Raw genomic sequence first — 25,149 nt, forward strand, 5'->3', positions numbered from 1 at the left:
ATGTATCCATACTCACCATAAAAGTTCTGTCTGAGAGACAGGAAGTGAACCAGTTGTGTACAGCACCAGAGAGGCCCACCATGTGTTTCAGTCTGTTTAAAAGAATAGCGTGGTCTACTGTATCAAAGGCTGCACTTAGATCCAGTAGCACCAGGACTGAGAACTTTTGGGAGTCCCAGTTACATCTAAGATCATTTAAAACCTTTAGGAGAGCCGTCTCTGTGCTGTGGTTCACCCTAAAACCAGACTGGAATATCTCCAGGATCTGTCTATCATTCAAAAAGTCATTAATCTGAGTAAAAACTAGTTTTTCTAAGATTTTACTTAAAAATGGTGAGTTAGATACAGGTCTGTAGTTATTACAATTATTACAATCCAAATTGCTCTTCTTCAGAAGGGGCCTCACCACTGCCGTTTTATAGGCAACAGGGAAGACACCCAACTGAAGAGAGCAATTCATCATGTATAAAAGCTCAGCCTCAAAAAATCCATAAAGTGTTTTAAAGAGTGAAGAAGGGATTGGATCTAAAAGACATGTGGTGGGTCTCACTGTGGAGAAAACTTTCTGAAGGTTCTCAGCATTAACCAGGAAAAAGCTGTCCAGTGTCTCCTCAGGTACAATCGAGCCCTCAGATGTGTTTAAAATCATATCGCAATTAGATAAAATATCAGATCTGATGGCGCTGACGTTTCCCCTGAAGTGGTCTGCAAACTGCTCACAGAGTGAGTCTGTGGGGGTTCTTTGGGAGATGTTAAAATCAGGGTTAAATAAATGATCTATAGTGGAAAAGAGGACCTTGGGATTATTTTTGTTATTATTGATTATTTTGGCGAAGTATGAATTTCTTGAATTCCTTAATGTATTATTGTACATTTTAAGTTGCTCGCAAAATATTTGATGGTTGATAGTATTTTTATTTTTCCTGCATCTCCTTTCTGCTGTCCTGCATTTTCTTTTGAGTTTTTTGACTTCTTCATTTCTCCAGGGTGATGCATGTTTTACATTAATCTTTTTGGTGGTGAGTGGAGCAACGGAGTCAATGCTTTTCTTCAGTTTGCTGTTAAAATGATTAAAAATCAAATCACAGGGTGCAGGTAAAATCACAGGGTAGCATTCGTCTAAAACCCTGGTAAAATTTGCAGCCACTTCAGAGGTTGGATAGCGCCTCCTCACAGTTCGCACGAGGTCTCCCGCTGAATAAAACCGGCGATGTTAAAAAACACACAGTAGTGGTCAGAGACAGCCAAGTCAATTTAAGAAGAAAACATGTAAAAAAAAGTTTCAAACATAAAGATTTGAAATATAGTAAAAACCAGTCAGTGAACTGACCTCAGATTCTCCAGTCGACAGTTTGGACTCTCCAGTCCAGCAGACAAACACTTCACTCCAGAATCCTGCAGCTTATTGTAACTCATGTCCAGCTCTGTCAGATGGGAGGATTTGGACTTCAGAGCTGAGGCCACATTGTCACAGTGAGCTTCTGAGAGTCCACAACCAGCCAGTCTGTGGTTAGAGAAAATATAAAATGTGTTTTTATAACAGCAGAAAATCTGCATTATAAACACAAGACTGAATGTATATGAAGATAAAACAGAGTGACATCATAATCTGATGAACATCTGCTCCTCACATCTGTGTTTCAGCTTCTCTTACTGTGTTTGACATGTGAAGCTTTAGGGGGAAAGGTGAGCTTAACGTCAGGTTTGCATCCTGGTAAATAAATTGTTGGAGTGAGTCCTGGCCAAACCAGTAGGTAGAAATAGTCTTACGATGTGAAGTATCTTCAAACTCAGTCACCTTGAGCTCCCATCTAACTTGGATTGAGTATGCACACAACAGCCTCAGCTCTTCTGTTAACAGTTTCTTTACATTTGAAGTTTCTTTAAATCACCATCTTGACTGTAAATTCCAGTCAAGATGGTGAAGTGGTCCCATCTGCTGCAACACCATCTGCGACACTGGCATTGTGCCTGGAAATCGATAAAGGCTGTGTTTCTCAGATTGGTAGATAAGAATTGGCGCATGGAGAACAATCAGAGGACTGTCTACCTGTTCAAGAAACCTGTTGAACCTGTCAGCGGCTGTCAGTGTCTGATCCTTGGCTCTGATTGGCGGTTAAACATGACACAGTACCACTGTATTAAATTAAATGACGCACAACTGTACAGTGTATAGTGTCAAGTGAAAGTGAGATAATGAAGATTTGAATTAATGTTAGAAATAAGATGCAGAAAGAAACCTGCAGTTTCTGGCCATTCTTAGATTGCAGTAATTCTTTGCAAGAATTATCTGAATTACAAATACTAAATTTGTGAGAATCCATTAAATTATGTTAAAGACCCATAAACACACACTGAAATTCAAACCTCATTGAAGCTCAGATATTCAGCTTTGAAACAAACTTAATTTGGACTTCTTCTTCTTCACATGTTTATCTCAGCACAAATAAAACATGGTGCTGACCTTAAAGTCTCCAGTATACAGTCTGGACTCTCCAAAAAAACACACAACTGCTTCAGTCCTGAATCCTGCAGGTCGTAGTTGCTGCTTAGGTCCAGCTCTCTCAGATGGGAGGGGTTGGACTTCAGAGCTGAGTTCAGGTAATCACAGCTGACCTCCGACAATCTGCAGTTTGTCATTCTGAATGAAGAAAAAAAGATGTAGATATTTAAGTTTCATTTTTTGATGTCCTCATCAGTGAGGTTATTTTTTTAATCAACAGACTTATTATCATGAATCATCATCAAGCCTTCTGTTAACATTAAGATTGAATCAAACTTTAGACACAAACAGGAAGAAGGTCAGACTCCAAACAAACCTGACCACATGACCTCATCTCTCTGAGGTGACCAATAATTGGAGTATGAACTTTACAGAGGTATTCGAATGAGTTTGTTTTTATCTTAAATTTAAGGAACACAGGATTTTTGACAGTTTGGGATTAATAAAGTTTAACCTGACTCAGTATTAATGAAAAGTTAAACAGATAGATAGAGGTTCAACCAGTAATCAAAACTGTACAAAGTTTTTGGAATCACTTGTACCAGGTACTGTACATAGCATACATTTTCACTGCTATGCTGATGACACCCAACTCTGTCCATGAAGCCAGATAACACACCTCTATTAGTTAAACTGCAGGAATGTCTTAAAGACATAAAGACCTGGATGGCCGCTAACGTTCTGCTTCTTAATTCAGATCAAACTGAGGTTATTGTACTCGGCCCTGAAAAGCTTAGAAATATGGTATCTAAGCAGATTCTTACTCTGGATGGCATTACCTTGACCTCCAGTAACACTGTCAGGAACCTTGGAGTCATTTTTGACCAGGACATGTCCTTCAATGCACATATTAAACAAATATGTGAAACTGCTTTCTTCCATTTGTGCAACATCTCTAAAATTAGAAATATCCTGTCTCAGAGTGACGCTGAAAAACTAGTTCATGCATTTATTACTTCCAGGCTGGACTACTGTAATTCATTATTATCAGGAAGTCCTAAAAACTCCCTGAAAAGCCTTCAGTTAATCCAAAATGCTGCATCATGAGTCCTGACAGGGACTAGAAAGAGAGAGCAGATTTCTCCTGTTTTGGCTTCCCTTTATTGGCTCCCTGTTAAATCCAGAACTGAATTGACAATGATGCTTGTCTTTTTGAAAACACGCATGAGACATACTTTCATTGTATACTGATCATTGTTTTATATCTGCAGTTTAGTGTCACTACAACGTCCAAATCATATGCATCTTAGCACCCAAATAAATTTGGTGTCTGACCTCAGAGTTTCCAGTTGACAGTGTGGACTCTCCAGAAAAGCACACAGAAGCTTCACTCCTGAATCCTGCAGGCTGATATTGTCACTCAGGTCCAGATGCTTCAGATGGGAGGGGTTTGACATCAGAGCTGACAGCAGAGTAGCACAGCTGATCTCTGACAACCAGCAGTCCTTCAGTCTGAGTGAAGAGAAAAAAAACACACACACACTAGTAAATCATCGATTAGCTATTAAGATATGTTCTCATCAATGTGATTTTCTCAAACACCATGCAGGTCAGACACTAACCACACCTGAAGCAACTGCAATATATGACTTCATCTTTGTAAGTGCAGAGCACTAAAATCATAAATATTACAGTTATCTGAATGTGTTTCACTTTGTCTCAAATGTAACAACCAAAGCAGTTTGAGTAAATTTGAAAGAATAAATCATGTAAATTAAAATCTAATTAGCGATGCTATTCTTTCAAGTATCTGTAACATTATCTGTAACATATGGGGTGATCGTGGCTCAAGAGTTGGGAGTTCGCCTTGTAATCGGAAGGTTGCCGGTTAGAGCCCCGGCTTGGACAGTCTCGGTCGTTGTGTCCTTGGGCAAGACACTTCACCCTTGGCCTACTGGTGGTGGTCAGAGGGCCCGGTGGCGCCAGTGTCCGGCAGCCTCGCCTCTGTCAGTGCGCCCCAGGGTGGCTGTGGCTACAATGTAGCTTGCCATCACCAGTGTATGAATGGGTGGATGACTGGATATGTAAAGCGCTTTGGGGTCCTTAGGGACTAGTAAAGCGCTATATAAATACAGGCCATTTACCATTATCATCACATATTTTTCCACACAATAGCATTTACTAAAGCTATCTATACTACAGGCTCAATCCTAATCCGTACCTTAGTCTGAGGTTCAAGCTGTGTGTGAGGATGATTTAGAAACCTGATTTTAAAGACTCTCAGTAATTAAATGAATCCTGCTACAGTCTGACAATGAGCCAAAAGAAAAAAAACAGTTGTTTGGTCTTTTGGATTCTGCAGGTCGTAGTTACTTTTGGTAAGGAAACATTTCCAAAGCAGACACATCCTGAACATATATGAACAGAAATAAGTTTCAAACTTTCCACCAAATATCTGAACTATAGAAAAATAACAGCTGCAGTCAGTGTACTCACCTCAGAGTCTCCAGTCGACAGTTTGGACTCTCCAGACCAGCACACAGAAGCTTCACTCCTGGACACGGCAGGTCATTGTAACTCATGTCAAGCTCTATCAGATGGAAGGGGTTTGACTTGAGAGCTGAGGCCACAACTTCACAGTGAGTCTCTGAGAGACCACAAGAATTCAGTCTTCAATTAGAGAAAATATAAAATGTGTTAGTATAAAAGCAGGTAAGGTAACATCATAATATGCAAACATCTCATCTGTGATTGTGTGTGAACAATTTGACGACTGAGCTCTAAAATTCTGATAAAATGCAAAATAGCACTTTATTAAAAATGTCCTACTAAAGAAAAAGTAACATATGGGATATAAACTTAGCACAAAAGAAAAGGAAATTTGTGTTGGTAGAATATTCCTTTGCTATAACTGCTTCTTGGCAAAAGATCTTATACCATGAAAATCCTGATTATCTTTCCCTAAATGTGGCCTATTTCTTAGGAAATGAAGGACAATCCATTTGTGGGTAGAGCAGCAGATTTGAGTATGTCAGTTGCAACCATGAAAAAAATCTTGCCAAATCTTCTATGCCAGTGCCAAACAGCTTATTCTGTTATTGACTCTTCTTTTGAGCTTCTAGTAGCCCAGGTGATGCTAATCAGGTTCTTGATTGGTGCCTGTGAGCATGAACCCTGCTACGGTGGTCAGTTGATGTCTGCTCCAAGTATACCATATTTAAATGATTTGGTTAAGGAGAAACTATGCTGACTGCTGCACCAATCGGGTAACAGCTTTCGGTGGAAGCAGTGTGATAGTGTGGGGCAGAATCTTACTCACTGGAAAAATAAGGCTTTGCATTATTGGAGGAAATCTCAATGCAGAGAGATACTGAGATACTGTAACCAGTGGCAATCCCATATCTCCACAGTCTGGGCCTGGACTCTATCCTCCAGATGACAACACTTGCACGCACAGAGTGGGGTTTATCAGCGACTACGTTTGGGAGTGGAGAGGAAGACCTGTCCGCAGTCCTAACCTTAACCTCATTGCACACATGTGGAATCAGCTTGGTTGTGCTGTCCATGCCAGTAACCAATACAACCACATTGGCTGACTTGTAACAAATGCTATGCCACACTAGTGTGTGACCAAATTGGTGACCAGGATGAGGTGGAACCAGGCTGTTGTGCCTGTGTTTGGTTCTTCTGCATGCTAATGAGCTTTAAATTTCCCCGAAATGGGCCAATCGTTTCTTCAAACATTCAATCCAGGAAATGACAGCGGAAAAAGTAAATACCAGAGCAAGCTCTTTGGCATTGGCAGAGAAAATCTAACAAGTGTTTCATGGATGCAAACCACATAGTCAGCTGTGCTGCTGTAACACCAAAAGTGTTCATTTAATTGAAATGAGGAGTGAGTGCATATTTGAAACAGGTGGATGGATCAGGAGATTTATACCTTTTAAATTTAACTTTATCATCTATGCCTCAAAAATTAGCCACCTGGAAACAATGGGTTATAGCTGGTTTGCTATTTCAAATGATTGGCCTGCCAATGATAACAGTCATAACCTGGCATTGGTGAAATGTTGGGGACTTGGAGCGGATCAGCCTACAGATAGAGTACTGGGGGGATTTACTGGGACCTGTAGCTACTGGAAGATCAAGACTGAATGCAGTCAGACCTGGCCATGGGCTACAGGCCAACAATGGACAGGTGTTATTGTTCCAACGTTTTTATCAACTTTTAGCCAGTGCTATTGATCGTTATGGCCCTCATTTGTTCTCGTTGTGGATGATGATCAAAGATTCTAAAGGAGAGGGCGTGTAAAAGATCCACATCTCGGGCTTGGAATATGTTTGTTTTCAGCACTGCAACTCTAGCAGTAATTATTTTTTTTTTTTGGTTTGGTAGAGGCTGGAGATACAAACTTCTAATTACTTTTCTGAGTAGAATTGAGTACTAAAACCTGGTACTAAAGAGGCCCTGAAATTAAATTATTAAAGACTGAAGTATCAATAAATTTTGACTTTGCAGAAAATTTACGGAGAAATTCAGTTTTCAATGCTCACTTCATAGTTCATCTATAGTTGTCTAAGGAGCTTGGATAGAAAAGCATCTGGACTTCCCCTCTGAGAGGTGAAACATGAAACCTGACACTAACTAAACTACTAATTAGCAATGATCAATAATGCTAATGATCAGATCTGGACTCACCGAGCTTTTCTGCAGTTCCTCACAACTGGAATAAGTCTGCGTCGTCCCTCCAATGATGTGTTGTACCTCTTTAGGTCCAACTCATCCAGAACCTCCTCTGACATCTGCAATATGTGGGCCAGAGCTGAGCAGTGGATCTCAGAGAGTCTCTCTGATCTGTTCTCTGACTTCAGGAACTTTTGGATCTCCTGATGTACTGAGAGGTGGTTCATCTCCATCAGACAGTGGAAGATGTTGATGCTTCTGTCAGGAGAGATTTTATCACTGTTCATCTTCTTCAGGTTGTTGATGACTCTCTGGATGGTTTCTGGACTGTTCTCTGTCTGACCCAGCAGACCTTCTAAGAGTCTCTGGTTGGACTCCAGAGAGAGGCCATGAAGGAAGCGGACAAACAGGTCCAGGTGGCCATTTTTACTCTGGAGGGACTTTTCCATGGCTTGTTTAAGGAAATCATCCAGAGCTGACCCACTGTACTTTTGTCCCAGGAAGTCCTCCAACACCTCTGTCTTCCTGTTGGTGAAACAGTGGAACATGTAGACTGCAGCCAGAAACTCCTGGATGCTCAGATGAACAAAGCAGTAGACTGGTTTCTGGAAGATTACAAACTCTCTTTTGAAGATCTCTGTGCAAACTCCTGCGTACACCAAGGCCTCTGTCACATCCAGACCACACTGCACCAGGTCTTCTTGGTAGAACATGATGTTTCCTTTCTCCAGATGTTCAAACGCCAGCCTCCCCAGCTTCAGAAGAACTTCCCTGTCAGCCTCCGTCAGCTCCTGTGGACTCGTCTCATGTCCCTCATGGAACTTGTTCTTCTTCCTCTTTGTCTGAACCAGCAGGAAGTGTGAGTACATGTCAGTCAGGGTCTTGGGCAGCTCTCCTCTCTGCTCTGTAGTCAACATGTGCTCCAGAACTGTAGCAGTGATCCAGCAGAAGACTGGGATTCTACACATGATGTGGAGGCTCCTGGATGTCTTCATGTGGGAGATGATTCTGCTGGACAGCTCTTCATCACTGAATCTCCTCCTGAAGTACTCCTCCTTCTGGGCGTCAGTGAAGCCTCGTACTTCTGTTAGCCTGTCAACACATGTGGGAGGGATCTGATTGGCTGCTGCGGGTCGGGAAGTTATCCAGACGAGAGCCGAGGGAAGCAGATTCCCCTGGATGAGGTTTGTCAGCAGCTGGCTGACTGATGACTTCTGTGTGACATCAGACAGCAGCTTCCTGTTGGTGAAATCCAATGAAAGTCTGCTTTCATCCAGGCCGTCAAAGATGAACAAAATCTGAGAGACAGCCAGCTTCTCTGCTGTGACCTTCTGTAATGTTGGATGGAAAACATGGAGCAGCTCCAGAAGACTGTACTGCTCATCTCTGATCAGGTTCAGCTCCCTGAATGAAAGCAGAACCACCACACTGACATGTTGGTTCTCCAAGCCCTCTGCCCAGTCCAGAGTGAACTTCTGCACTGAGAAGGTTTTTCCAACACCAGCCACGCCGTTGGTCAGAACCACTCTGATGGGTCTCTGTTGGTCAGGTAAGGCTTTAAAGATGTCCTGGCACCTGATTGGAGTGTCATGGAGGGCGTCCATCTTGGAAGCTGTCTCCAGCTGCCTCACCTCATGTTGGCTATGAACCTCTTCACTCTGTCCCTCTGTGATGTAGAGCTCAGTGTAGATCCTGTTGAGGAGGGTTCTACTTCCTGTTTCACTTCCTTCAGTCACACGTTCACATCTCCTCCTCAGACTGATCTTATGTTCATCTAAAACCTCCTGCAGACCAACATCTGCTGAAAGAAAGAAAAACAATGAGACTAAAGAGAAAGAAAACTCTTCAATGTCTGAACAACACAAGAAGTCCAGTTTTCAGAAACGAGTCCATCAGCAGACAGATGTTCAGTCTTACTTTGTACACAGCTGCTCTGACTGGCTGTCTGCAGTCCAGCTCTGCTTCTGGATCTTTCTCCACACTGGGGACAGGAGGAGTCTCCTGATGAAGCAGACTGGTCCCAGTATGAGGAGATGCACTGTCTGCAGAACCAGTGTCCACAGCTGGTAGAGACTGGATCCTTCAGGACGTCCTGACACAAAGCACAGCAGGACGGCTGCTCCTCCTCACAAACACCACTCCTCTTCCTCTTCCTCCCTCTGTGAACACATTTCTTCATCACTAAAATCAGTGACTGTTAGTGACAAACATCCAGATTTGATGACACTGTGCAGAAGCTCTGATGGTGACACTGAAAAGTCACAGTGGAGATACTTCTGTCCACCTTTGATTAGACTCATTATAAAAAGGAAAACAAAGTTTGAACACAGTCATGTTTCCAGTTCACTGACTTACATTTATTCCATGGACACTCACTCTAACCTGAACCACAGCTACAACCCAACATTGTTGAGGCCTCATCTCCTCCTTTCCTGACTGTAGAGGTTAAATATGCAACAACCAACAAATAAAAGAATTTGGTTCATTTCAAAGAAATTCACACAGTGACCAAGTAAAGTAACCGTAGTAAAGGAGACAACATCCCGTTGATGGTGGGATTATTTGAAAGATTTGCTTTAGTCACGTCACCAAATGCAGTTGAACCACCCGTGGATCCATGTTTGACCAGTCTACCACTCTGAGCTCTGCTTTTGAATCATTTTATTATTATCATCATTCATTTATTCATTCTTTGGAGGGGGGCTATTTCCTAAAGCCGCCCTAATAAGGTGATGTTCAAGGGGAAATATAACAGAAACTCTTTCAGTGTTATTCATTAATAAATTAACAGATAAACTGTGAAGAAGAAAAAAAACTGAGATTTAAAGGAGAGAGTGAGAAACTTGATCATCCATCCTCATAATACATGTTTATCAGTATCTGCTGTGACAATACTGCAGTAATAACTACAAGTCTACATTTCTGTGACTGTTGATCAATCACAGCACGAATCTGAGCTCATCTCTGCACACAGAGCAGCTTCAGCTCTGGGATAAACTGCTCGCTTCACGTCCTTCTCAGCTCACAGACACTCATCCTGATATTTTCCTTTAACATTTGATGGTATAATTCATCTGAGTTTACACTTTATCTGCATGAATACAGAAAAACAGACCCAAACTCCATAAACCATCAGTTTCACCATGTAGAATATATTGTTGTTTCCTTGCTTTTAATTCAGAGAAAAACTCTGATTTGGATTTTCTCTGTTCTCTTTGCCACAGCCCATCCCAGCAGCAGCTGAAGCAGCTGACTGTCACAACACTGAATAACACTTTAGGAGGAATTTCAGAGGTCAGTAAAGCTCCAGTTTCAACATCAGTTAATTAATCATAGTTCATCATTAATGTTAACCTGGCTGGCACACACGTTAATGTTAGCCATTTAAATATTAGCAGTTAGCTGAGGCCACAAGAAGAAGAGGCCCTAGAAGAACAATGGATGATAAGATTAGATTTTCAAGACTAGGCAGAGACGTGTTTTCCTTTACTGTCTCTTACAGAGGAGGGAGCAGATACCAGACGAGGTCACGGAGGTACGGGGAGGATTCGCAGCAGACAGCAAGACTGCCACGTCCATGCGAGAGAGCGATGGCTACGATAATCTCTGTTTTTGTCTCCCTATATAATGTTGTACAGCCCATGTGAGGATTAACACAGACATCAGTCCTTCTACTTCAGTATGTTTGACACTTTGTTTACACCTAAATTAACTTTACTGTTAACCAGTTTTCATGTTTCTGTAATCCACCAGTGTGCTCATGCTTTTTTAAGTGAAAACATATTTTTAATGATCAAATATAATTATGTTTGTTATTTGTGGATTTTAAATGTCCTTGACAGAGACAGATGATGATCATTATCCTGCACTGTGGTCTCAGGTTTGGTCGAGCTAGCACAAAGAATGGCTATGTTGAACTTCCTCCTCGGATCTACACTAAGAAGTGAGTCCAACATTAGCAGGGTCTCGTTCCTTTATCTGGATTCACTTTAGCATTCACAGTCACGTGAAGCTTGTTATTAACTCGATAAGTCAACCCAGGCTTTCAGCTGAGAGTTCACATGAAACACATGGTGTTGGTAGCATCTGATCAATCATATTCATGGAGACGTGTATTAGCAACAGAGCAGCTGAGTTTGCAGAAGGAAGTCAAACTAAACCACAGGAACAATATGAGGAGATTACACACATAATAAAATACTAGCAGTAACACAGCTGCTGCAGACAAATCAGTCGTGTGATCGTGTGTGAGAGGAGAAGGACTGTAAAGGAGTTTGGTGTTAAAAGCTCTGTATGAATGTGGGAGACTTTGAAGGGCTTTAAAAAGGCCAATATAAAATAAAAGGCAGCAAAATTATTGAGTGTGAAAGTCACCAGACTTATCAGACCTCTGTGATTAAGACCTGTAAGAACACCTATTTGTACTTGTTGGCATTATATCAAACACACACGTATATTAAGCCTTTGTTTGAACTCTGGTTGAATTTGTTACTTTCAGACTGTGAAACATCACAGAGGCTGCAGCTGCAGATCTTTTATTCACCTGGAAATTTACTTTAAATGTTAGATGGAAAATGTATTGCTCAGTTTAACCAAAGTAAGAACAAGAATCCATAAACCTTCATAAAGACAAACATCTCCCCAGAACATTGAGCTGCTGAAGTGTCACTGAAGGGAAAAACTATTTGTCCTCCTCCATCCAGCAACACCTGAAACACCTGAGTGGAAGCTCCTCCCTACACTGTGTTTGAAGCAAAGCACAAAGGAGACACCTGCTGGAGCAGCTGGAGTCCTACAGACACTCAGCCTCTTCACTACACAAACACCTCCTACAACATCCACTCTTTCCACTCTGACTGCTGTGTTTGTGGAAACACTCCAACACACACCGCTTCACATACCAACATAGAAATGTGTGTGAAAAAGAGCTGAGCTGATATTAAACATGAGGATTTATTCAAAAATATAGGAACAACATCTAGACACACATTACCTCTCAGCAGGAGAAGAACAGCCTTTAAAGTTTAGACGAAAATCCTTCGACTCGCTGCTCTTTAAGGAAACACAGCTGGGTTCAGGTCCAGGAGATTCTGGACTCTTATTGATCCTAAAAGAAAAACAATAAATGTAACAGCTTCATGAGACAGGAAGGAAAAACTGGAAATATTAAATTAAAGACATGATGAACAATCTCATAAAAATAATGTACTTACTCTTTGTCACATAACAGTCTTTTGTTAAAGTTTTCACCAATACCCTTCGACACGTTGCTCTTTAAGGAAACACAGCTGGGTTCAGGTCCAGGCTCTGGATTAGTTTCAGGGTTATGTCCAGCTGAGCCTGGTACGCCCCACAGCTCTGGGCTTTAAAACAACACACACAGAGGTATGAGTGTGAATAATGATGGAGCAGTGATGTGAGTGCTGAGCTGTGACATGGAGAAGAGTCATGGACAGTTAGAGATGGTCATCTCACCTCTGAGCTTTGGTCTGGCTCTCATGTTCCCCACACAGAGTGCTTTTAGAGGGAGGGACTCCCTCCTCTCTGTCCTCACACTGATCCATGCTGCTCAATTCACATCAGCTCACACACACTTTCTACCTTCACCTGCAGAGGAAACACAAATCATTCATGTGCACATCAACTGAGAGCTGCAGAGGTCGTGTCTGATGTGTTGGACTAACATCCATCTGAGACGCAGCTTTCATTTCAGTAACAGTGCCCAGGACCAAGCTGACTGCTTACAGAGAGTTCATACTGTAACTGCTAGCTGCTCTTTGGGCTCCGCCTCCAAGACTGTGTTGTAGGTTGAATGGCTTCTTTGTGAGCATGGCTGCTGAGTTATTGCATTTATGTGCAAGGAATTTAATTGTACCCTTGAAATGAAATTATTTGCTCGGATCATGTTTTTGCTAATGCTTGTGTTATGACATAAAAAAAAACTGTAGGACAGGTGAGAAGTGGGAGGAGATTTTCAAATTAATTTGTAGATGTTTATCTTTGTCTTGTCAGAGTTAAATGTATCTTATATCTCCCTTTTTTCACTGAGCAGTTTCAAATTTTATTAAAAATGGAATGATATTTTTTTAAGTCTGCAACTTGTGGATTATCAATAAAGTGCATTTATTTTTTCAACATGAATAGTGTACCACTCTTCAACCTTCTGCATGACTTGACTTTCTTTTTCTTTTCAAACATACTTTACTAAGAGCATAAACAGGACATAATGCCAGCATAAAGATGATGATTGGTGATGGGCCTGCCTCGCACAACCCCTCGCTGGAACAGAGACAATTCAACTACAACAGCAAAAAGCTTTGAACACCAGGCAGAGCTCTTTGAGCTTCTCGTGCATGAGGGAGAGAACTGGACAAAACTCATACTGGAGACATACAAAAACAGATGTGTTTGTATGTGTGGGGGTCAAGATGTGACCCCATAAACAACTTCCCTAAACCTGCAGTCCAGCTATTGTTGGGATTTAAATATATATTCTTAATTCTTATTTTCTCATTATATTTTTTTTATTTATTTTAATATGAGAGGCCTTCAGAAACTGAGCTCAGAGGAGACAAGACTAGGTGTAGGCATAAAACAATAAAAGAAGGTATGACCTCTCTAATGATCCCAAGTTGTGTGTGCATGCCAGAGCACTCTGGAAGGCACACAGAGTCTTTACAGACTACTAAGGATCAAACCTCTATCATCATGCAATCGATTATAAAACTCTAAGCATATATGAGTAAATATTTCTAAGCATAAATGACAATCAACAATATTAACCTTACAATTGGCATCAGGGATTTACTTTTAGACAATAGGGCAGTTTTACTTGCTGCTCAGCAAAAACATATTTATGTTACAGTTTTTTCAGCTAAGAAGAGCTTAAAGACTCTCAGCTTTTATACTCAAGCCCCTGTAAATAGTTGGACAAAAAAAAATTTTTCTCAGAAGTGTTCATGTTCATGTTCCTTTATTCACAGATTATTTCACAGATAGAGACTGAATAACATTTGTAACCCGGCACTTTGCAAAAACCAATGACTTTAAATAAGTATTGTATTATTTTAAAAGTCGGAATATAGTATAAATACTATGCCTAACCAGAAACTTGTGACTTTTATTAAAAAAATATTTTTAAAAAATTGATCGTTTAAATGCATTTATCTTTAAATAGTTTTTGTCATTAACCAAAATGCAGTGAGTTTATTTTCGAAATGTAAAACCTGTCAAAACCGTTTATGGTGTGAACAAAGCGGACATTTTATGACGCAGTATTTTAAAGCAGAGTCAGACATCAGAATCTAGAAACTATCAACTACATGTAGGTAAAAGACTAACTTGTGACTTTTTTTAGCTTGTGCTGTTTCCATGAATACAAAGACAAATTGTTAAAGGAGAAAACAAAGCAAACTTACAGTTTCTTCACACACCAACAAGCTCCGCTCCACACCTGGACACTAAACACGGACACACAGGTGAGCTTCTTCCAGGAAGGAGGCGGGACTCCACCTGAAGCTCACAGGTGGGAGGGGCTCAGCTCTATGTGTGCTGATGTGTTAACTTTAAAAATATGTCGTCTGACTGCTCAGACTGAGTCAGAAAGTTCACATGCTGACGTGTGGAGACATGAAACCTTGTTGTAGCTGCAGGTGTGAACACACTGATCCCAGATCAGCTCTGCTGTATTTGTAACATGAACATTTCTGCTGCAAAGCTTCAAATGTTCAGCATGTTTCTCTGTTTCCAGTCTATAGATCCAGTCACACTTTCTACCTTCACCTGTGCAGCAGAGGCGGAGGCAGACATTTGAAACCAACCGTCCAATCAGTGAGCAGCATCAACACCTGAGCTTCATTCAGATTCTGTTATTGAAGATGTTGTTGGTACAAAGTTCATCTGCTGCTCACATGAATCCTGTGATGAAAGCTTTATTTCACTGAATGTTTCTTCAAAGCTCATTTCAACCTGTTGAAGTCATGAATGAAAGTGCAGACTGAGAGTGGATCACATGATGTTTAAGGTGTGTCATGTGACATGTTCAGTATTGTCACACATGTCTAGTTTGTCCCTGATATCATAACTGCTCAAACACTGATGATTATATTTGAAGAATTATTACTGATGGCAGCAAAATTTGAATTGAGCTCTCTGTCTGTGCGGATTTGTCGCCCTCTGGAGGTCAAAACACAAACTGCATGATGTCACTGTAACCAGTGACATCATGCAGATATATATACATATATCTTCTTCCTCCTAGCGTTTTTCCCGCTTGGTTGCAGGTTCCGCTTTTCTGCAAAGTCGTCTCCTCTTGGGTCGGTCAAGGGCGTCGGTCAGATCGACTTCGATCTTCTTCACGTCGTCCTTGATTCGGTCCATCCATCTCCGCTTTGGTCTGCCTCTAGGTCGACGTCCTTGGGGGCTGAGCCGCAGTGCTGTTCTCACCACTGAGTTCTCATCGCTCCGTACCACATGTCCGTACCACCGCAACCTCGCTTCTTGCATCTTATCTGTGATTGGCGCGACTCCCATCCTCTTTCTAACGTCGGTGTTCATGACGTGGTCCCATCGTGTCAGGCCTAGGCACCATCGCAGCATCCGCATTTCCATCGTGTGGAGGGCTTGTTCGTGCTTTGCGGTGGCTGGCCAGCACTCGGATCCATAGAGGGCGACAGGGCGCACTACACTCTTGTAGATCTTTGACTTGAGGTGATTGGGCATTCTTCGGTCACACAGGACGCCGGTGACTTGGCGCCATTTCATCCACGCTGCGTTGATCCTGGCTCGTACATCTAGTAGGATATCGCCGTCATTGCTGATCATCGATCCGAGGTATTTGAAATGAGGTACTTTCGCCAGATCTTCTCCATCGACGCTGATCGTGCCGTCGGTCTGGGGGCCAGCCTCTAAGTATTCGGTCTTGTTGGTGTTAAGCCTCAGGCCGAAGTCAGCTAGGTGAGTCTTCCACTGCTGCGTTTGATATTGCAGTTCTATTCGCGATTCATCAGCCAGGAAGACATCGTCGGCGTAGAGAAGTGTCCAGGGATGGGGTGACTGGAGATCCGCCGTCACAGTGTCCATGCAAAGGATGAAGAGCAGCGGGGAGAGTGCCGAACCTTGGTGGACGCCCACATTGATGTTAAAGGGCGACGATGTTCCCACTGGGCTTCTGACCACACTGGTGACTTGTCGGTAGAGGAGCTTTGTCCAGTTGACGTAGGCTTCAGGAACTCCATGTGATCGCAGGGAGTGCCAGATGAGGTCGTGTGGGACACGGTCAAACGCCTTTTCCAAGTCGAGGAAGGCCATGTGGATGGTCTTGGACTTCTCTCGGTGCTTCTCCAAAAGCAGGCGGGCAGCATGGATGGCGTCCGTCGTGCCACGCCCCCTGATGAAGCCACATTGGTTGGGCGTTAAGTTGACGATTTCTCGCATCCTGGCGTCGATGATCCGTTCGAAAACCTTCATGGTATGGCTTAGGAGTCGGATCGGGCGGTAGTTGGAGCATTCAGCCACATCGCCTTTCCCTTTCCAGATGGGCACTGTTATGCTGGTAGACCAGGCTGCTGGGACGGTCCCGTCTCTGATGATGCTATTGAACAGGCTGGCGAGGACTAAGGCGCCTTGGCGCCCGAGCAGTTTCCAGACTTCGGCTGGTATGTCGTCTGGTCCGGTCGCTTTGCCATTCTTCATATTTTTAACGGCTGTTTCCACTTCCTTGATGGTGATTGGCGGGACAGGTCCTGGGACGGGCGGGGCACTGTGGATTGGCTGGTGAGGGAACTCCACGTTGCAGATTTCGGAGAAATACTCGCTCCAGCGATTGAGGATGGCGGGCGGGTCGCGGAGGGTTTGATGGTTAGCATCCTTGATGTGTTTGACCTGGCCAATATCCTGTGTTGCTCGATGGCGGCTACTGGCAAGGCGGTAGATTTTGTTTGCTCCTCCGGGCGTGTCCAACTCTTCATACAGTTGGTCATAGTGCGATGCCTTTGCCGCTGCTACCGCCTTCTTTGCGTCCGATCGTAGGGCCCTGTATTGCTGGTAGTCGCCATCGCTGCGGGATTGAAGCCACACTTTGAGTGCCGACTTCTTTTCCTTGATGGTTTGCTGCACGCTATCATTCCACCACCATACTTGCTTGTCAATGAAGTGCTTCCCTGGTTTCGTCGCCCCAAGGGTGTTGCCTGCTGCGTCACGTATTTGACTGGCGACGTTCTCCCAAGCCTTGTCCACTGGCTCATTGGAGTCCACGTCGAGGTGTTCAAGGGCGTCTATAAGCTGTTGTTTGCACTCAGAGAGGCGCCACCACTTGATCTTCTCCACCGTCGTGGTTGGTGTTCTTCGTCGTCGTTGGCCAGGTTGAGTCGGAGATCCATCACAAGTAGCCGATGTTGAGGGCCAATATGGGTTGATGGTATGACTTTTACGTTCGTGACTAGGCTGAGATGGGGTCTTCGGACTAGCCAGTAGTCGATTTGGGTGTCTCTGCCGCCGCTGGAGTACGTGATGAGGTGTGCCGGCTTCTTTTTAAAGAAGGTGTTAGTCACGGCAAGATCGTGGGCGTCTGCGTAGTCCAGTATCCGGCAACCGCCGTCGTTTCTGGTCCCAAATCCTTGGCCGCCATGGAATCGGTGATATCCGTCTCTCCCCTTGCCTACATGTCCATTTAGGTCGCCACCTACCGCCACATGTTCCTCAGGGCTAATCGTTTGCAGGTGGTCGTTGAGGGCGCGCCAGAATTCTGTCTTCTCCTCGTCGGGGCAGTTGGTCTGTGGTGCATAGCAGGAGATAATCCGTAGGACGGTCGGGTCGGCGTCGATCTTCACTGACATGATGCGATCCGATATGCGGGTAACTTCGACCACGTTGTCCCGGAGCTTTTGACTCACCACTATGCCCACTCCATTCTGGGCCCGGTTGCCATTGTAGAAAAGCTTAAAGCCTTCTCCAATGTCTCGTGCCTTCGCTCCCTTCCACTTGGTTTCTTGAATGCACGCGATGTCGATGCGGCGGGTTTTTAGGGCGTCAGCCAATTCTCGACTTCTTCCGGTCATTGTTCCGATGTTCAGGGTTCCAAGGCGGATTTGGGCTTGCTTCTTCAGCCCACTCTGTCTATGAGCAGGTAGCCTTTGTCCACTTCTCACGTCGTTCAGGCGGGGACGATGCGCGTCGCCTACGGGGGACGCCCTAGCTTTTTGAGACGTCATTGCATGGGATGTGACTGTGGAATACATCGACCAGCGCGTCACTCCACCTGACGTCGAGGACCCTCACCGTTAGCCAACTTCCCGAGGGTCGTTGTTTCCAGCTGGCACCGTGAGGAGGTGGTGATGGGATTTTGCCAGCCATATATATACATATATATATATATATATATATACACACATATACATATATCACTGACTTTCAGCTTGTTGTGTTTGTGGATATATGACTGACTTTATTATTAAACATTCGCACATAAATAAGTGACGTCATATTCAGTACTTTTGACAGTTCACTCTTCGGCTGCTCCATCTTTTTAGGGAAATTCCATGTACATAAATGTAAATTTCAAAACTCAACCCCATCATTTAATTTGTTTTTGATTGAAATTGAATATTACTTAAACTCTCTTAAATTAACTTCCAATAAAAAAGGTTTATCATTGATTTAAATTCATTCAGAAATGTTTAATGAATGAGCTGTCACAACTTTCAAGTACAAAGTTGTTATGAAGTCTGTCAAATTCCCCCCCTTTTTTTTCTTTTTTTTCTCCTTTATTTATTTATCCTTCTTATTTCATTGTACTGTATATTGTTACTCTTATTTGCCTTGTATGTCTACTGTACAAACTGAACTGGAATGACTGACTGTTCACTTTATAATTTCAATAAAGTTTGGGGAAAAAAAAAGAAAATCTCTTCAGCCGCTCCCTTCTGCCGTATTTTGCGGCAAAATTATCCACACCCACCGCTGGGCTATGAATTGTGGGATATATGGGACCACGAAGCGTGCGCTGGACCACGCTTGATATTTGGGGAAATCGACGGCGCATTTGGAGTATGCATTTGAAGTACACTTCGAATTGGGACAGCCGTCGTCGCGTGGCAGTGACGTAACCGCACTTAAAATGCGTACTTCAAGCATGCAGACCCTGAATTGGGACAGAGCCATCAAGCCATCCTGTCACACTGAGCATGTGCAAACACAGCAGCCAACATCCTGTTGCACTGAGCATGTGCAAACATCCTGTTGCACTGAGCATGTGCAAACACAGCAGCCAACATCCTGTTGCACTGAGCATGTGCAAACACAGCAACCAACATCCTGTTACACTGAGCATGTGCAAACACAGCAACCAACATCCTGTTGCACTGAGCATGTGCAAACACAGCAGCCAACATCCTGTTGCACTGAGCATGTGCAAACACAGCAGCCAACATCCTGTTACACTGAGCATGTGCAAACACAGCAACCAACATCCTGTTACACTGAGCATGTGCAAACACAGCAGCCAACATCCTGTTGCACTGAGCATGTGCAAACACAGCAGCCAACATCCTGTTACACTGAGCATGTGCAAACACAGCAGCCAACATCCTGTTACACTGAGCATGTGCAAACACAGCAACCAACATCCTGTCATACTGAGCATGTGCAAACACAGCAGCCAACATCCTGTCACACTGAGCATCTGCAAACACCGCTCTCAGCTTCCATCACTCACAAGCTCCACCCTCCACTTAAAAGCCCAGAACAAAACTTGTGACCAACACAGCACAGACAGAGGTGATGTTCACGCTCTGTTTCTGGGTGGGAAACTCACCTGTGGGTGTGGCTGTTCCTCCCCTACAATCTCTGATGTCACAGCTGCTAAATTAGACTGAAGCCAGACTCAAACAGAAAACATCCTCAAAGACTTAGAGAGAGCGCTGCTCTATCTCTGGACCCAAAATATATGTTCCACCACCACGCTGCAATGCATCTTGGGATAGGGTGGGCCCACCTGTGCTTCAAATCCAGGGAGAAGGTGGACATGTTTGTGGGAGGCTAGGATTCTGGACGCCCTTTGCGGCCACGCTGTGATGTCATGGACCTCCAGAGGAAGCAGAGGCTGAATTTAAACACACCTGCTGACTTCATGTGTTCTGCTCTGACAGCTGCCATGTGTCACAGCGTGGATAATAAATCCATCAAACTTCACTCAGCTCCAATAACACCATCAGTGTTTGATGTCCAGAGGATTCATCAGCTTTAACCATGATAGAAGCAGGAAGTTAAGATGAAGATGATAAACCACACTGAGCGACACACTGCGAGCAGGTTCGCAGAGATCTGAGCAAGAGCGAATGAAAAAACTGAGCGAGAGGGGCTGTTATTAAATGAATGAAGTCCTCACCTCCCAGCTTCAGTCAGACTGGTTCACCTGTCCCCACACCAGTCACACCACTGGCTGAGAACATGGATCAGCACTTGCACTTGCACTTGAGCACATGGATAATTTGACTTTTGGTTCAGAGACAGCAAGCAGTTAGGCAAAGAGAGAAGAACTCAGCCTGTGGGATTCACTGAAAGATGTCATATAAATCCTCAGCACCATCCACAAGCATTTGCATTATTTGCAAAGAACATGGAGAACATCGGTGTATGAACGCAGCAGTATTCGTGTATATTGAAACACCTGCATTAGGAAAACAACATTTACAGCTACATTTACCAGAGGATCACAGACCCGCGCAGTAAACACAAGAGAGATAAAGATGTTTGTGAACACAGGTTTGTTCTTACAGATTTATGACTTAACCCTTTAAGACCTACCATAGAACCAAGTCCGCCAGAGCTTATATTATATTTTTACATGCTGTGGAGCCATTTTTGGGAGCATTTCAAGTTGCTATACATCAATACAACCATTATAGCCCAGATTTTAATAATATGTATTCATTAAGTGCATAGTAATTACATAAATTGCAAAAAAGTGCAATAAACTACAAAAAAATTGAAAATCGTTTTTGCTTTTTTAACATATATTTGTAGTTAGAGAAATTTAAGAGTCTTATCCCTCAAAACTGTAATTACAAAAAAGTTGCACAAAATAGTTTCCCACCACAGGAAATTTATTTTGAGTGTCTTCATAGTTTTATTTTTGAAATACACCAATTTTTATACACTGCAGGAAAAACGAAAATAAATATTATACTGCAAATTTGCAAAAAAGCAGCATATGCATCAAAATAAACTATTTCCAGCAGTGCAATATGAGTCCTAAGCATCCCAGAAACGACACAGAAAGTCATAAAGTCAAAGATAACTTTTAAAAAGAGCAGTATAGGCCCTGAGGCCCTGATCGCAAAAAAGACTACATTTCCGCGAAAATGACGTCACTTCCGGTTTCGGGCAGGTAATGGCGGAAATCCAAAAGTTCGCGCTGACGTCTATTCCAACGTAGGAAGTGTTTTGAACAGCTGATCAGATCGGTAAAGCGTGTTTCTGGAATATTATGTTTTTGTTCCTGCAAGGGCTTTTTATGCAGTTTTTGCAAAGCTTTATGTGGAAGGAAACCGTGACCTAGGACAAGCTGATGGCATCAGATGTAAGTACAACTCCTCCGGTTTCATATGCAAAAAAAATTTTTGCGCTAGCTTACGTGGTTGCAGTGCTACTGGGATTTAAAAATAGTTACGCATAACAGAGCGTTCCCGCTCCGATCGGCTCTAAAGGGTTAATGCCAAACTATTCTGATCTCATTTTAAAATGAAACATGTCCATGTAATGACTGCATTAACCTGATGGGCCTGAGGTCAAGCTTAGAATATATTGTTCATTTCTTCAAAAGATGTTTCAGATTGGTCGTACCTGATAAGTAGAAAAAGTAAAAATTATCTTTGAATGGTGTTTTTGTGTTTATTTATTTCTAAATGCTTGGACTGGCCAAAATGAAAAGGATTAGCAATGAGTATGTAACACTGGTGGTGCAATACTAGTAATGGGCATGTAAGACCTGTTAGTGCTACTTCTTGCCTTCGTTGCCTGTAGTACGGCAGTATAGTTACCTTTAACCACAGTACGAGGACAGAAGGGAAATATGGACCAGATCAGACAGGTTCTAGATTTGTAGGAGCTAAGGGTGTATGACAACAGAGGACTTGTACACAGTAGGTGTAGAAAACACAATTGCATTTATTAGCAATTATTAAAGTTGTGCACATTTAACAAAAGTAGAGTGCGCTTCTTGAAAACAAAATAAAATAAACCCCACATATGGTCGAAGAAGTTTTAAGCACCAAATCCGAAATCCAAGCACTGCAATATTAAAATCCAATTCAATTTCTTGTTTGCTCCGAAATCTACGACATGACTATATACAGAAAAGCTTGACATGGTATGCAAAAAAAACCCCGAAGACAATACAAATACAAATACATGAACAAAAAATGTTTTAACTGTCAGTTATGTCATTTTAAAAAAATTTTTTTTTGAAGTTAAGTTGTTGTCCTGCAACCCAGAGAGTTTATTTGTTAGTAATGGATAAACTTTATTATTTAACGGCGGATGTATGTTACGTTTCACTGCTTTAAACTTGCTGGAAAATCTTCACGTGTTCATGGGTGTAAGCTGTTTCTTCATTGCGTGTATGTGCGTTTGTAAATGGGCTAATTTAACGTTTTTTCTCAAACGAGGCATTTCTCTAGCACGTGCCTCTCTCTCACATTTCTCTGCTTGTGTGTGTTTTTGTTTCACCTTTTTGTTGTGATGCTCCGGACGCCTTCCCAACCTCCACAAGTCTGTTGGCCCCAATTTTATGTGTTAAAACTTCTCTTAATTTCTCCTTTAATTCTCTGCTAGCTGCTGTCTTTTTCACAGCTGCTGATTCTTGCTGAGTTTGGTTTCCATTACTATAATTTTGCTTCGGCCGCTGTGCTTGTGGGGGCAGTTGGTCCAGGCCCGTAGCCACCTGTATCAACACACTGAGAGATTTATTTAATATCATTTTCATCACTGTTAAATAGACCAGCAGGCAAGACGCCCACCTTTGCACTGCAGACTACATGCCAGTCTCCCAACACACTCCTCTCTGAGTTTCAGTTTTAAAACCCAACTTCATTCACACCCTAGTCATTCAAAACCTTATTTGTAATATTATAATCAGCAAAATCAGCGTTTTAATTACAGGCATGTATCATTGTTTGCAAATCAAAATTATAAAACTCAATAACACGCTAAACAGGAAGCAAAGTCCTCTGTGCGCGTCACAGCTCTATTGCATGTTCACACACAGTCTAAAAATAGCTCGCAGCGCTGCAGTGCGCTGTCGTCACACACAGGGTCACACAAAGCTCAGACAAAACTCTTTTATTTTATATTACAAAGACGTCTTATATTTACAACCACTGACAGGCCTGACAGATTCAGCACCTAACAAATTTCGACCAATTTATCATAACGGGTCCAACCGAAGAAAGTTAACTTTTTTGTAATCAATTAAACAGTATCTGTTACTTCTGGGAACAGTTTCTGACCTAATCTCTAAAGAACCTAAACAATTTCGACAAATTTATCATAACGGGTCCAACCGAAGAAAGTTAACTTTTTTGTAATCAATCAAACAGTATCTGTTACTTCTGGGAACAGTTTCTGACCTAACTTCTAAAATCCCTAACTCAATTTAACTTTGTCCAAACAAGCACATGACACCGTTTTCAACGATGAGGAGACTCGGTAACTCCTAGCTTATTTCAGGATGCCCTGTACCCCACAGATAAGCCAAACTGAACTATCCCTGTTCGACGACAGGTCAAAGCCGCGCGTCCACGGCCAGGAGGGAGCGTAACCTCCGGGCTATGCGCTTCTTAGCAACTTCCAGTGCCGTCCTATAATAATTTTCACCTAACCGATTTTGACAAATTTATCATAACGGGTCCGACCGAAGAAAGTTAACTTTTTTGTAATCAATTAAACAGTATCTGTTACTTCTGGGAACAGTTTCTGACCTAATTTCTATAACAACACATAGCCAATTCCCTACCAAACTACCTGAGCCTTTAACTCAATATCCAGGGACTCAAATCCAACATTATTACGTTCATATTTCTTCAACTTCATTAAATACTCTTAAGCAACTTTAACTGCATAACAGACGGTGATTCTCATCAAAATCAAAACAGACACTCTACCAGTAATTTCAGTGAGTAGACTTTAATTTAGTCATATCCAATTTGGCACACTTTGGAAATAATTCAACAGGTAGTGCCTTACCTTTAAATAAGCCGGCTTATGCCCACTCACATCAGACCACTGGCTCGTGTCTGTCCGTTCGACAACCTCGGACCGTCCAAACTTTTAAATTCCACCCCAATACCACAGGACGAGCCCCCAAGCTGTTACGAGTTCAAAATATTGGGGATGGAGACAAGAGAAAAACCACAATAACAACACTGGTCCGGTCGGGTTAAGTCAAACGATGATTTTAATGATCACACACGTGGGAGATGGACACTGATGAAGACAGTCTCAGATCTCAAAATGGTGGAGCATTGCTCAAACTTTTATAGCCTCTGGTCCCTCCACCATATCATAAAAAGCCTAAAAATTCACATGCTTTCTCTCACTCAGCGCCTAAGCTACGACCTTGGCTCCCTGTTTATCTGCTCCTGCTGAGATGGGGCAGAAAACTCCAGCGTATTCTGTTCTCTTCTAATCAGACAAATAAGACAATAACCTTCTGCGAACAGTATTTCTTATAACTCAGCAGTATACTGCATCATAAAACAATATCATTCATTCACAACAAGTCAGCAGTTTAATGTGATGCACATCAGTTTAACTAATGCAATAGTTATCAGCTTCTTCTAATTCAGGAGAATAATGCAAACTAAAACTAAATAATAATTCACAATCTTTAATTAGGGGTATAGCATGGCATAAAATAATATTATAATCTAACACAGCTCAGTGTTGAAGCTGCAGTTCACAACAAAGGTTTGCATGTTTTCGCTGTAACATGTGAGGCTTAGTACAATCCTATATTTTAAAGTGT

At 42.5% G+C, this 25,149-nt stretch overlaps 3 protein-coding genes across 4 annotated transcripts in view; 1 reads left to right on the forward strand and 2 right to left on the reverse strand.

Annotated features, from left to right (window-relative positions):
- Nucleotides 1–25,149, forward strand: part of LOC146675501 (protein NLRC3-like) — a 507,908-nt gene that overhangs the window by 385,370 nt on the left and 97,389 nt on the right. The window lies entirely within an intron of this gene.
- On the reverse strand, nt 1,318–9,598 carry LOC146675531 (NACHT, LRR and PYD domains-containing protein 12-like). Its single transcript, XM_085400510.1, has 6 exons — nt 9,045–9,598; nt 7,143–8,928; nt 4,940–5,113; nt 3,779–3,955; nt 2,465–2,641; nt 1,318–1,504 (listed from the first exon to the last, which is right to left on the reverse strand). The coding sequence occupies exons 1-6, from the start codon at nt 9,304–9,306 to the stop codon at nt 1,318–1,320; spliced, it is 2,763 nt and encodes a 920-aa protein (XP_085256636.1). The 5' UTR covers nt 9,307–9,598.
- Nucleotides 12,099–14,623, reverse strand: LOC146675532 (uncharacterized). Its single transcript, XM_085400546.1, has 4 exons — nt 14,546–14,623; nt 12,603–12,695; nt 12,341–12,490; nt 12,099–12,234 (listed from the first exon to the last, which is right to left on the reverse strand). Exons 2-4 carry the CDS (start codon nt 12,689–12,691, stop codon nt 12,117–12,119), a joined length of 357 nt encoding a protein of 118 aa, XP_085256672.1. The 5' UTR covers nt 12,692–12,695; nt 14,546–14,623; the 3' UTR covers nt 12,099–12,116.

The sequence above is a fragment of the Rhamphochromis longiceps genome, linkage group LG3, assembly GCF_057381845.1.
Source record: "Rhamphochromis longiceps isolate RC_006_pf linkage group LG3, R_longiceps_female_GT1.1, whole genome shotgun sequence".
Lineage (NCBI taxonomy): Eukaryota > Metazoa > Chordata > Actinopteri > Cichliformes > Cichlidae > Rhamphochromis > Rhamphochromis longiceps.